The 15,229-nt window shown below is 38.1% G+C and overlaps 1 protein-coding gene across 8 annotated transcripts in view; it reads right to left on the bottom strand.

The window, feature by feature from the left end:
- The window catches only part of baiap2a (BAR/IMD domain containing adaptor protein 2a), a 98,807-nt gene that overhangs the window by 19,539 nt on the left and 64,039 nt on the right, over positions 1-15,229 (bottom strand). For all 8 annotated transcript variants that reach the window (XM_082142778.1, XM_082142777.1, XM_082142776.1 and 5 more), the window contains one exon: positions 8,773-8,910. In XM_082142778.1, the coding sequence (XP_081998904.1) occupies positions 8,773-8,910 (138 nt within the window). The remainder of the gene's footprint in view (positions 1-8,772; positions 8,911-15,229) is intronic.

Below are 15,229 nucleotides of genomic sequence, written 5' to 3' on the forward strand. Positions count from 1 at the left end.
TGAGGTACGACAGCACAGGAGGTGAAATGAGGAAAAGCACAACGGAAATATAGAACATGGGGAATGAGTGTTTGATGAAAAGATGCATTGGAGGTCATGACAGCAGGCGGCCGCGTGGACAGGCATGACGCGGGTGACAGGCGTGCTGATGGCATGATGAATGGAGAAGGCAGGACCCTTCGTTTCATATATGGAAGCTGTCAGACCTACTCAATCAGCCGCTATGAAAGATGTTACACGGGTCATGTGACTTTAGCACATACGCTCTAGTTATTGATGGAGAAAGTGGAGATAATTGCTGCACGGTGACACAGTAAGATTTCAGTACCCGTGCCTTGATTATTTATTATCATACTGAATGCCCAAATAATATTAATCCAAAAGTATGATACACTACCATTCAAAAGTTTTGGGTCGGTAAAACTGTCTTACTTAAAGTTGAACATTTCTCAGCGTCCAGAAACAAAAACATACCAAGCTGTTTTTCCAAAAACATTTAAAAAAAAATCTTCCCGACCCCAATCAGAAGCAATTTTGAAGCAACCTCATCTCTCTTACCAAAGGGAGGCTGCAGTTCAAACAACATGTTACTTTAATTTGGAGAACAAGAAAAACTCACTAAAAACAGCCATGTTTTACTCTGGGACATGCTGAACCAGTCCAGCTCAACCTTTATTTTGACACAAGGTACATTTCACTAACAAGTGAAACCGAAGACATGTACCGCAGGGAAATTCCAGACACAGTTATTGTTCTGCTCGTGTTAGTGTCAACAATATCACGGATTCTTCTCCACAAAGCAACAGCTATTCCAATGAACTGCTCATCTAAAATGAATACCTTTACAAAACCACACTAAATTAAACTCGAGGTTCTATGGGGTGCGGACTGATGGGGCAGTGAACCCGAGGTCAGTCCTAGAGCTCCTCCTGTCCGATTTTAGGGAAAAATCAGGTCCATCGGAGACGTCCAATGGAATTCTTAGGCGCGCCAAATAAACACCACAGACACAGTGTAAGAGTAAAACTAGATGCAAAATAAGATACACCTGTGTTTTGCCAGATGAGAAGTTTATTCTATGTATCATCTTTTCACTACTTTAATTAATTTTACTCTAATTAATTTCATAACTGTATCATTTATCTCTTTTAATTCCTTTTTAATAACTGTTTTAATTTCCCTTGTTTTTATTTTGTGCTTATTTTCTATGCAAAGCACTTTGAATTGCCATAGTGTGGTATTTTAATTCCTTTCTATGTAAAACATTTTGAATAACTCTTTTAATTCATATTTTGTGATTATTTGTATTCCTTTCTATGTAAAGCACTTTGAATTGCCATAGTGTATGAAATTTGCAATATAAATAAACTTGCCTTGCCTAAAGCAGTACTTTCATGTTAAAAGATTAATTATTCAGTGTCATGATGTGTATCAAATTATCATGGTATTTTTAAAGAATGTTTTTGAAAGGGCATAGTTTCCTCCCACCATAGTTACAGTTATTGTTTTTGAGAACTTGGTATTTTATCCAAGATCCTGCAGTATCTAATTGAACAGGAAAAGAATGAAACCTCCAAAAGTGTTTGTCAAGATGACATTTCAAAAGAAAAAATCCAGCACTGCTTGCACAACGTGGCATATAATATACTGTGACATTATGACATTATCTCATACACCTACTAACTTCAGGGACGTGAGAGGTTTTTTTATTTATGGTCAATAATACACTTCAAATCAGCAAATGCATCATAAACTTAGCTTCTTTTGCTCAAAAAAAAAAAAAAAAGTATTTTCCAGACTGGTCCAGCTAATATGCATGTTATCTTGAGTAACAAACAGGTAATGCATATCAAAAAGACAATTTGATTTTTTAACTCAATAAATCATACTGTATCATATTTGATATGCAAAATTCCAAGGCCTCTAAATGATCAGCTTTTCTGAAAAACTGATAGATAGTTTTGGAACTCAGGCAAATGGTGACAATGAAAACAGAGCCAGAGTCGAGGCGCAGCTGATGACTCGGAAGTCCGAGGCGGAACCAGAAGGACGACTGAGCAAGGTGGAGCCATAGGGACAGAGGGTTTGGAGTCCTCCTCGGTCCATTCGCGATTGTGTTCCGGGGGGATTCACCCTCCTTGTGGCACCGGTTGCACCGCCCTAAAGATGGCCCTGATTTGGAGATTGTCACGATCATGTCTTGTTCTGTTCTGCTTAGTTTTGTTTTCATTGTCAACCTTAACACAGAATGTTATCCGATCAACGTGTCCTGGTTCAGAGGTAATCGAGGACGCATTGTGATCGGATCTTAATGCAATGTAAACGCAATCCAGCAGTCTCTGCATTCACAGGTTGACGTCTCATAAAGCCCCGTCCACTGTCATTATTCCCCCTCCTCTCTACCGAACTGTCAGGGCGGTGAAGATCGCAAATATAATGGAAAGTTTGCTTTCGCACCTGAAAGTTGCAGAACCATTCATTCTCTGTAAAGACTAGCATTTTTCCCACCACAGCTGGAACCGATCTCGGATCCATGTTTCTTGGTCACGTTTACATCTATCCACCTTATTACTATTTGCATCCTCCTCATTTTGCGAGATTTTTTAAGTCTACCGTGACTGAAAATGGTTTTTAAAAGAAAACACACCACTTCAGGTCGACTTTGCACCAAATCCGATCGGTTATCCTGATACAGAAGCCACTTGATATTGACAAGTGTAAACGCACTGTGTCCTAAATGTGACTGATGATCCGATCTGTTTGATCGGATCATGGTGATCGCATGTTAATGCCAAGTGGAAACGCAGCCAAGAATGACAGTGGTGAGAAAACGGCAGTTAAGAAAGCATCTGATCATAGCGACGTGGTCGTGTTTGAAAAAGCTCTGCAATTCCACACTCTTGTCATGTCACGTTTATTTATATAGCATTTTCTACAATACACTGCTTAAAAGTAAGCAGTATTTTCAGTAATAAACACACACAAAAAAAGTGTCAGTCTCTTTCAATTAGAATTACAACTTCAATTTCTATTATAAAGTGGCTCTTCATTGTGTTCATGTATTTACTCACGGATGTCTGACCTCGATGGACTGAACAGAAGAAATTACCTGGAGAATTTAACCATGTTCAAGAAGGTGGAGCCTCAGAGCCACACCCACCTATTACATCATCACAACAGACCAATCGTAGTTCGAAGATATTTACCAGCCCGTTTAAAACTCCCTAAACGAATTTGTTTTGCTCAGATTTTTTTTTAAATGACGTCACACCAGTTTGTTCTTTGAATTTCCTCTATGTATATCGAAGCCTTAAAAACAGTAGAAGCTGGGGCCCACTAGGGGGCCTCAGTGAACTACCTGGTTGGCCCTAACAGTGTGTGTCTTAAAATTATTTAAATGTAGGACTCTAAAACTCTAAAAAAAGATGTATAACATTAAACTGAGAAGTAGTACCAGAGATACATATCAGTATTAGGGGACCGTCGAATGTTGTCTTGGGCCTTTGGAGCCAAAATCATTATGCAGCAATTTCATGTAGCGTTTATATATTTTTGTCCGTCATTAAACTGACCTGTGTTGTTTGCTGCAAATATTCAGCTAAATAATTAATCATTATAGGATTAAGTCATTTTTATAAATTACCCAGTATTTGCACATTTAGAAATGTGTTTTTTGGACCCTGGCTGTGTGCTGGATGGGAGGTTGGAATCCCTCTACCGTATGTCTAAATCAACACTCACGTGCTGTACAGTAGCCTACAAAGCCCTCTCTAACTTAAACGCTTCCTGCTGGGTGTCCCGCTGCGTCAGCCTGATATAGCCACAGCTCCACTCGTTCCTCTGACATCAGCAGTCCTTCATCCAGTGGCACAGCAGCTTCCTCTCCAGCCTAGCAAAGCAACAATCCCTGGCTCTCTCAAGATGACTCTCAAAGAGTCATGTGCGCTAACCACACGTGCAAGTGTTCTTCTGTAGATACGCTAATTACTTTCCCCGAACTCGCCGAGCAGTCCACGCCATTCAGAAGCATGACACGTCTGTTAACGTGCGATATTACAGCGAGCGCCGTAGACCTCCGCCGAATCTCACATCCCTCCCGCTGTAACTCAGACCACTCTACCGAACTGAATAATTAGCTAATTAGCATCTTCAGAGGGACTTCAGCGACTAATTATTTCAGCAGCAACAGGACGAGGAAAAAAAAAAAGAAAAAAGAAGAGAGGACGGAGGTACAATAGAGTCGAGAGCGAGAAAACCCAAGTGCATAAACAGTTGTTTGAACACGCTCAGACAGAGCAGTCAATTCATGCCTGTTCATGGAGCTTTTCCAATGAATCACAATCCGTGAACCTCCAAACCGCCATCACTCTCTAAGCGATAGCGCCGTGATTTACCGTAATATGGATGAAGTATCTGCATTTATGCGTGTGCGCACTCAGACTTTGCTTTATGCGCCCCTGGGGCTCTCGACTAAATCAGTTGACTTTTCCTGCTCTCGCTCAAGGCCACATTTACATGAAAAGAAAGAGTCTGAGGTAGAAAATGAGAGCTGCTCTTTTCTTTGGACTGAAGCAGGTTTTCAGAATCGATCTTTTAGAGCTCAGAAAGATAAAATAACTCATAATATATCATCTAAATGCGTAATTATACAACTTTTGATCTGATTTGCAGTGTTCATTGTCATTGTTAAAGGAACACGCCGACTTTTTGGGACTTTAGCTTATTCACCGTATCCCCCAGCCCAGAGTTAGATAAGTCCATACATATCCTTTTCATTTCCGTGCGTGCTGTGACTGTCTGACGCACCCACCGCTAGCCTAGCTTAGCACAAATACTGGAGGTAAACGGCTCCAGCTAGCGTACTGCTCGTACGATTTGTGATTTGTATAGTCACAGCATGTACAAATAACAAGGTTACATGAGAGACAACCATCTTCGTGGTGAGGAGCAGAGAGTTCGCTCAGAGTTGGAGTAAATCACTCCGCAGAAGTAGCAGTGCTTCGCCTTCTGAGAATATAGTTCCCAGTATGTATACGGTTAGAAGATGGTTGTCTCTCATGTAACCTTGTTATTTGTACACGCTGTGACTATACAAATCACAAAATGTAAATAGGAAAATGTCAGCGTTATTTTGGTCACTTATTGGGTGCAGTACGCTAGCTGGAGCCATTTACCTTCAGTCTTTGTGCTAAGCTAGGCTAGTGGTGGGTGTGTCAGACAGAGTTACGGCACACACGGAGATGAGAAGGGTATGTATGGACTTATCTAACTCTGGGGGATACGGTGAATAAGCTAAAGTCCCAAAAAGTCGGCTTGTTCCTTTAAATGCAGAGACATATTTGTGACCAAACATTATATATAAATGTGGCATGAGTCTGTGTTGCTTGTCAACTGTGAGGCCCGAAACTCAACGCAAACTGCGTGATATTAATAGATCAAACTACTAACTGAACATATGTGACTGCTGTCATTTTATTAAAGCCATACTCTGTAGTGTGTAACAGTGATCTTACCAAGGGTAAAATGTGTTCTTAAACATGGCAGTAATTGCTTTATTATGCCACATATCTGATTGGATGAGACGGATTGGATTTACTTTATTTTAAAGTAAAGTAAATAAAGTAAAATAGCTGTGACTGTACATAAGTTGAATTCTATACTTCTTTTTTAAAGTTTGGGGTCGGTAAGGTTTTTTAATGCTCACCATTTATTTGATAAAAAATACAGTAAAAAAACCAGTAATAGTGAAATATTATTACAATTTAAAATAACTTTTCTATTTGACTATTTTAAAATGTTATTTATTACTGTGATGGTAAAGCTGAATTTTCAGCATTACTTCTGTCTTCAGTGTCACATGCAGGGTTGCCAGGTCTGCGCAACAAAAGGAGGCCGATGGCCAATGAAAAAGAGCAGAAAACTGACAAACACACGGCAACAATTTAAAAGTAGCGCAATTTCACAGGAAAACCACGGACTTGGCAACACTGGTCACATGATCCTTCAGAAATCATTCTAATATGCTGATTTGATGCTCAAGAAACATTTCTTAGTATCAATGTTAAACAGTTGTGCTCCCTGATATTTTGTGGAAACCTTTTTTCTAGATTCTTTGATGAATAGAAATTTGAACAGCATTTATTTGAAACGGTAATCTTTTGTAACATTTTAAATGTCTTTACGGTCAATTTCACTCAATTAAATGCATTCTTGCTGAATAAGTAGCCTATTAATTTCTTTCAAAAAACATTTTTGAATGGTATGGTGTACATTATTGTGCTTAGCAAGTATACAAATATTGTTGCCACCATTACAGCAATACCTCTTGTAGCTTTAACATTAGCTTAAACAATCACGAAACTGAAAATGTTTGCGTCTCTCTGAGGCGAGTGAAGCTCCACCCGGCCTGAGCTCACTTATCTGCAGAGCTTCTGGCAGCAGACAGACACAGTTACTGTATAAACTCCCAGCAGCACTGCATCTCAAACAGAAGTCACTGACAGATACAGTACCTGCTCACACACGCTCACAGCCAGAGGCCAGTTCAGCCCTACATCTGACCGCACTCACACTCAAGCAATATTCACTTCTGCTAATACAACCTTCACCTCTAATGAAGACTTTTGTATACAGTTTTTTTTTTAAAGACCACCCCATAACAAAGGTGATACATTTTTTTTTTTTTTTTATAATAATGCATATGTATATGTACATAATGTGAGCTTGAAAAAGATCGAAATGATTTTAGTTTTTGTTTTCCAATCAGTGTTGGGTGGTTTAGTTAAACTGTGCATTGTGTGAGATAAGGTAAATAAGGCAAATAAGGTAAGAACTGGACATCTGATTGATCAACTCGTGGTTGGTTCACCTGTCAATCAGATGGTTATCATCACTTCCTGCATTTTAATAATAAGGTTTCACATGCATTGTTGAATTATTATATATTTTTTGATAATACTGTTCGACACAGGATTTCCTGTTGAGAAACTACATTACCCATAGTTCTGTAAAGAAACCAGCAGATCATGTCAAAGGAACACTGTAGTATCGTGCACCGTTTCCCATGAAGCACGGCGAATAACTGCGTAAGAACTGGGAATGATGTAATGGGAGTCAGTCCTGACTCCCTACGCTCTCAAACTTCTGCCAATTGTGTATACTGTATTTAAGCAGCTAGAAACATTCTGTTTACATCATTTACTGAATGAGTCTTACTGATTGCACTTATTTAGGCATTTTTCTTTGCTTTTATTCTTATTTTATTTCATTTTAAATCAGTTTCTTATGTATCTGTTATGATTATGATTATTCAATCTTTATGTAAAGCATTTTGACACACCATTGTGTATGGATTGTGCTATACAAATAATTTTTCCTTCCCATATTTTGCAATAAATCAAATTAAATGGAACACCGAAATAGAAAACAATCTGAAAATTAAAACTTTAGTTGTGATATAAAAATGATAATAAAATGTATATAATAGTATTTATTATTATTATTATCATAATATAAACATAATAATAATAATCATAATAATAATATTATAATACATTAATAACAACAACAATAATAATAAACAAATAATAATACATATTATCTAATAACCATAAATATGATCTAATAATGAAAACAATCTTAATATAATAATAATAATAGTGTAATAATAATAATAATAATATAAATGTAATAATAATCATTATTATTATTATTATTATTATTATTATTACTACTATTACATCATCTAAACATAATAATAATAATAATAATAAAATACAATAATAAAATAATAATAATTAGTTTTATTATCATCATATAATAATAATAATAATAATAATAATAATCTAAACAATAATCATAATACTAGCTAATAATTATTGATGTTATCATATAATCTAGACAATGATAATCTAAATATACTACTACTACCGATAATAATAATAATAAACAATATAATTAGTATCAATAATTATTACACACACACACACACACACACACACACACACACACACACACACACACACACACACACACACACACACACACAATTAATCTAAACAATAATAATAATAATAATAATAATAATTCTTATTATAATTATTAATTAACAATAATAATAATTATTGTTGTTGTTATCAGATAATAATAATTCAAACAATCTAAATACAAATAAAAGCTTCAAAGCTAAAACCAGAGGTGCACAGCTACATTTTGAGGAAGTGTGAGCTGATCAGGGATATATCATGACTCAGTAGTGGGATCAGGAGGGCGGTCCTTCCACACCCGGCAGAGCACGTAGGCTTTCCCAGAGCACATGCACTTGGCTTATTGATCTGTGCCGGGTCTCCACCGCCCCGCTGTCGTAGTGTAAGACTCCTCTCAGCAGGCTAGCATTCACACCGAAATTAATCCGGTAGGTTGGGGCCTGGTCCAGTCGCATGCTTTACACAGGCAAGAAAGTTAGTAAAAAAAACAGCCATGATGATGTGTGTGTGTGTGTGTTCGGCACAACCTCTTAGCTGATACGCCGCAGCGCTGTTTGTATACACACCTACGGCTTTCGCCCACCCATTGTGTTCTCACTGCCTCAAGAGGCTCACAGCACTTCTTACATTCAGACGCTGGTGAAAATCATCTCAGCATTAGCATGATGTAGGTGGTCTTGCTGAAGCAGAGCCTATCCATACACCTCCGTCCCTTTCAAAGGCCTGGGACGGAGCCCACAGTGACACGCTAGCTCTGTTCGCGACCCGCAGCGGTGTGGGGGCTCACCTGCAACTCCTTCTCGCCGTACTTGGAGGGGTTTTTGCTGCCCTGGCTCTTCCTCCGCAGTTTCTTCAGCTCACCCTGGCATTTCTCCAGACTCTCTCCTTTGCTTTTGTGCTCCATCTGGTACTTCTTAAGAGCCGCCTTCAGGAGAAAAAACACAAGGAACACCGTCGGTAAATGCAGAAATCATCAGACTGTAGCTAGTGAATTAAGAAAGACATGGGAGTCAAAACCCATGTTCCAAAACAGTCGCTATCTGCCGTCTACATAAGCAGCTGCTCTCCTCAAGGCAAATCTTTACAGCACTGGCCTGATTGTAAACAGCCTACATAAGCAGAACCTTTCTTAGTGGTCACTTGTGTGCAGAAGTGTTTCCCAACCTGGGGGTCGGTAAAGATTTACGAGGGGTCGCCAACCTCAATCTTGATTGAGGGTTAGGGATGAAACGGTTCCCAGCTTGACGATAAACCACGATGCAATTTTCAACGTTTAATATTACAGTTTAATATAATCATCATTAAAACCGTATTTAATTGCCAGCATTTGAAAAACTCACAGTAAATACTGATACAGCATTCAGAGTAGGTTTGGTTTTGTTTGGAAAAAACGGCGAAAATAAGCGAGAGGATTTCTGCTGTTCCATAAGCGCCACCTACTGACAGAGTGTCGATTTACATTTTTGCAAATTTTAACAAGTTAAAGGTGCAGTGTGTGATTTTTAGCGGCATCTAGTGGTGAGATTTGCGAATTGCAGACAGTCAGTTACTCACTGCGTATCCCTCAAATTTCAAACTCGAATGAGAAGCTACGGCGGCCGACGTAGGATCGGAAGATGTCGTCTGACGGTCTGAGTCTGAGTCAGCAGAGAGGTTTCTTTATATTATATTATATTTTATATTAAATTATATTTACTTAATTATTCAGTAAAACATCATGTTATTGCGATTGTTATTTTTACTTGTTTATCATTGTGTTAGTCTTTTATTCACTGGCTTTACCATAGCCTGTTTCCATGCTAGTTAGTATAAGATAAGAGCTATGGATAAGAGCATCAAAGCAGCTAGGTAAGGGGAAATAGCTAACGTTACGATGTCCGAGTCGTCGTTCAGACAGCATGTTTTTTTCCACGTTTGCAGAGTCAGGGACAACCTGAGTATTCTGCTGCGTCTTTTTCTGCTGCTTCTCATTCAAGTTAGTGACGAAACGCGCTCTGTAGCGCTGTTTGTTCGCTGTCAGCTACGGTAGAAACATGATGTCACGATATGTCGACCTTCATAGAAGGGGGTGGCCGGTGTTATGTAGATATAAATGACTCATTCTAAGGTAATAAAAACATAACGGTTCATTAAGTAAGGTTTTTATACACCACTGAAAACATAGTTATGGATCTTATATTGCATTTCTGTCAATAGATCCTCAGAAATATCACACATTGCACCTTTAATGGAAAATAAGCAAATGTGCATTCTTCATTTTTTTTATTTTTTTTTTATTTAACAATGACAATAATAAATCATTGTTATTACTATTATCATTACTCATTATTATAATTATTATTATTATTGCTGTTGTTACCATATAAACAGATCACAATTAATTCTGATTTCATAACTGTCAGATTCAGTTGTGAGTTAAGAAGTCTGTAGACTGTACCACTAAAAATCATAATTGTGATATTTTGATAAAATAATAATAATACTTATTATTATTATTATATAGAAGTTAAGTTTTTAGATAATAATGATGACACTACTACTACTAATAATAAAAATAATCAAATATCTTAACTTTTATATAATAATAATAATAATAATGATGATGATGATGATGTCACAACGTTGTGTTGTAAACGCACACAAACACGTAGATGAATGGAAACAGGCATTCTTAATAAATCCACAGGTATATCCACAAACAGAGAACAGCAACAATCCAACACAACTAAACCATACACGAGACCTCACAGCAATGGACAGAAACAGAGGCACTTAAGTACACTGGCGAACAAGGATAATTAACGACACACACCTGAACTGAATGATAAATCCAATTAAAGTCCCCCTGTGGTGAAAATCAAGATTTTAAATATTGTTTATCTGTCTATGTGGTGTTTTTAATATGCGTCCAGACAAACCATGTGCAAATTCATTAGCATATGCTGAGCATTTTCTCCTTAAAACTGCAGTGAAAAAAAGACCGTCTCTAAAAATCGCCCGTTCTCTACGTCACAAACATGTTGTAACCAATCACGTCAATTTGGGTGGGCTTTAGCATTATCATTGATCATCATCATCATCATCATCATCATCATCATCATCATCATCTGAGATGGTGAACGGGAACATGGTTTGTGTAACATTAGCAACACATTATTAGCTGTTTGATAACACATACCCCTTTTCCACCAAAAAAGAACTGGTTCGGAACTGGTGCTGGTTCAAAGTTGGTTCAACTTGCGAACTTTCTCAGAACCTGTTTGTTTTTCCACTGACTAGAGAGCCCAGTGAACGATGTCGTTACGTCACTGTGTACGTTGCCATAGGCTACGTCTTAGCTTTCCTAGAAACGCTTGCGCCAACTTCAAGAATAACAATTACAATGGCGGACTACATCGTCTTTCTGCAAATGTTTCTCCTGGCTTTGCGATCCTATATGGGGGTCAGAAGAAGACGTTTAGAACACATTTGTGCTGCTCGTCTGGATTACTATAGACGGAGGCATGACGTGGTAAAAAGAACGGTTCTAGTCCAGCAAAGAGTTAGTGCCGCTTTGGAACCAATTTTCCTGGCCGAGAACCGGTTCTTTGGCTGTCGAAACACAAAGAACTGGTTCGCGAGTAGGCACCGGCTCCGAACCGGCACCAGCACTGATGGAAAAGGGGTAACAGTCAACCAAAAGGCTAATCATATTAATTACCGTTATTACACGGCTCTGTGGAATACTTGATCTGATTGGTCAATCGTGCCATCCAGCAGTATGTTATTCCTTGATAACAGATAACACAGGCTCATCCGGGTTATTGAAGTCAGCAGCATTATACTCTTTCTAGTACGGGGTTTCTTCATGGAAGTTTTGCATTTGGTGAGCTAATAAAAGATTAAAACTCAGTCAAATCAATATTTTGTGTAGTTATTTAATTATGTGATCCAGTATCGTGTCGATTATGGCCTAAATTTCAGGGAAGACAGCAACAGTTCTGCCAGCAACTGCTGGGAACCGCCTTCAAGTCAGGATCCCATGATGCCTTGAAAAGCCAGACATCTCACTAGGGTCTGGAACAAAGCTGAAGGTCTGGGGTTTCAGGGTAGAGCATTCTGATGTCTGCAGAAGAAAAAAGTGAAGGCCTTCACTCCCAACCGCACAACATGGCTCACGGCCAAATTCTGGAGGCTGATACACTTGGATGGGAACATTTCTAGATATACGAATCTTCGCACATCTTACACAAGGTATGTCGAGAGAATGATCTCTAGACTACACATCTATAAATAGTTTGGCAGCTCAACCAGATTCTTGCACAGCAGGAATGTCTCTACAAAGACAACGTTACATGTGAGTGATGGAGCAATCGCTCTATCTTCAGCGAGAGAAAGGAAGATTCTGCTTTGCCAGCCATGATTCCCTTTTCTCACCACATGAATGATTCACAAAGCACAACAGGAATAAATATAAATCAAGTCTAATGTGTTATGGATCATGATTTCTCTTGGAATACAAGAGATGGAGCTTGTGGCTGGTTAACTTCAGTTAAAGGGTTAGTTCACCCCAAAAATGAAAATTATCGTATAATTTACTCACCCTCAAGCCATCATAGATTTATGAGACTTTCTTCTTTCAGCCAAACACAGTTGGTATTAAAAATATCCTGGCTCTTCCTTATAATGGGAGTGAATAATACCTTGTTTTTTGAAGCCCAAAAGTGCGTCCATCCATCATAAAAGTATTCCATAGGGAGTTTAAGCGAAGCGAAGCGATGCGTTTTTGTAAGAAAAATATCCATATTTATAACTTCATAAACTATAATCACTGGCTTCCGGTAACGGTCGTACGCGAGTCTAGTTCCGGCGGAAGAGTGACCTTTGACCCGAAGCATGACGTAGGATATAGGATAAACGTAATCTTAGGTGAGAGTCGACGCCTCTCACAGTTCAAACTAATAGGGCTGGGCAACAAACTCAAGCTCTTACAACATTTCTCTTTAAAAATTCTCGTTTTAGACTTCTAATTCGTACTGGTGTTTTGTTTTGCTCTTTCCTCTGCGCTTCTGCGTTTGTCAATGCGTCATACGTCGGGTCAGAGGTCACTCTTCCGCCGGAACTAGACTTGCGTATGGAAGCCAGTGATTCTAGTTTATAAAGTTACAATAAAGGATATTTTTCGGACAAAAATGCATTGCTCCGCTTCAGAAGGCCTTTATTAACCTCCTGCAGCCGTATGGATTACTTTTATGATGGATGGATGAGCTTTGTTGGGCTTCAAAATATCGGTTACCATTCACTCCCATAATAAAGTTTGGAAGAGCCAGGATATATTTTTTTAATATAACTCAGATTGTGTTTGGCTGAAAGAAGAAAGTCATAGACACCTAGGAAGGCTTGAGGGTGAGTAAATTATGGGATACTTTTTTGTGTGTGAACTAACCATTTAATAGTTAATAGCACTCATCTTTGATTTGCTGTGGGCAGAACAGAACATGCATTTGGACACGTTATGTCACAGTAAATCTTTATAAAACTGTGTTCTTACAGCAGCAGCACCACAAAATTAATATCATAATAATCTCACAGACCTAAATAGAGACTCCAAAGCAGAAACTCAACATGTTTGCACAGAATGTGCGGACTGAGGAAAAAGAAAAAAAATTGTTTGGTTTCCAAGGGGAACGACTGCAGACCGCTCTCTCCAGAACTAAGGCAAGACAGCAAGGCATTAATTTTATCTGAATACAATGTGATGACAAGTGACGCCCAATCCCAGTCGCCCAACCCCCCCAATGATCTGCTCTACACAGCTCCTCTCCAACCCACTCACGGCCTAAAGATATCTCTCTCAGCGCTGCTCCAAACATACTTTAATCTCCCGCAAATTGTGTACTTTCATTTGTTGAAAATAGTGGAAACAGGAATGACGGAAAAACAGGGCCGTTGCTAAAAAAGAAAGCAAGACCAATGTCTGAAGATGTAGATCTTCAAGATCTTTGGGTATGTTTGGAAATCAATCAAGCATACTACATACTAAGAAAGTAGTTAACATCTATCTATCTATCTATCTATCTATCTATCTATCTATCTATCTATCTATCTATCTATCTATCTATCTATCTATCTATCTATCTATCTATCTATCTATCTATCTATCTATCTATCTATGCTGTGTAGTGTACACATTTTCTACACATTCATCAGTATTATAAATACCAGTATTAGTAAATATCAGTATTTTCTTTGCAGTAAGTGTAAATAGTAGTTAGATGCTATTTATATTTATAAATAGTGGCAGAGACTATTTGCACCTCAATGTTGTTGTACATTAAAAGGTATGCAATAATAACAGTGTAAATTATTATATTTATTAAAATTATTAAATGGATGCTGGCTTATTGGGACAATAAAGCCGTCCCTACACCTACCCCTAACTCTAACCGATAAACACATGATTATGAAACACACGTTAGACAGTTAATTTCCACTTTTCAAATATATTCTTCATTTTTATTGAAAGTAAATGCCTTTCTGATCTGATATGTGATGGGAAAAGGGAGTAAAGTGAGTTCAGCAAAATTCGAACTTGGGTCAGTTTGCATCAAAACTTTCTGCCACGCATCTAACCCTTACACTATTGCTACCGTTGACAATTCAGCGTCCACTGTAATTTTGTCTGGCCCACCAGACGTCAGTGGGTGGAGTTAGTGTAAATAGCCTCTGTCAACAAGGCGGGCTGTTTGCACATAGTGTAAATAGACACTCCGTAAATATAAACTGTTTGCAAATTACCTTCTACATTTGCCAAAATGTGGAGTATATCATCAAAACAGCAAAAACAGTGGCAGCAAAGTCATCCAGATTTTTTACATATTTTTGGCTCAATGTTTCATTAGACTGCCAAGAGGCAAGGCAAAATATGACTCAAAAATGCTAAATAACCCTATTTAACTACCATTCAAAAGTTTGGCATCAGTAAGATAAAAAAAATAAAAAAATTAAATTAATACTTAAGTATTAATTACAGGTTTTTTTTGTTTGTTTACATGCATAAGCATAAGAGACTTCTATCAAAAACAATAAAAAAATCTCACCAACCCGAACTGAGGAAAACGTTGAATGGTAGTACTGTATATGTCTGAAATGGTAACTGGATGCCATGTGTGGCATTAAAGATCCAACACACTGAGGCATCCCACTAGGTTTATACCTTTAAAGTCAACCTAAAACGCCATTTTCAATCCATTTTACTTCCATAA

Source organism: Leuciscus leuciscus (assembly GCF_965113295.1).
Source record: "Leuciscus leuciscus genome assembly, chromosome: 1".
NCBI lineage: Eukaryota > Metazoa > Chordata > Actinopteri > Cypriniformes > Leuciscidae > Leuciscus > Leuciscus leuciscus.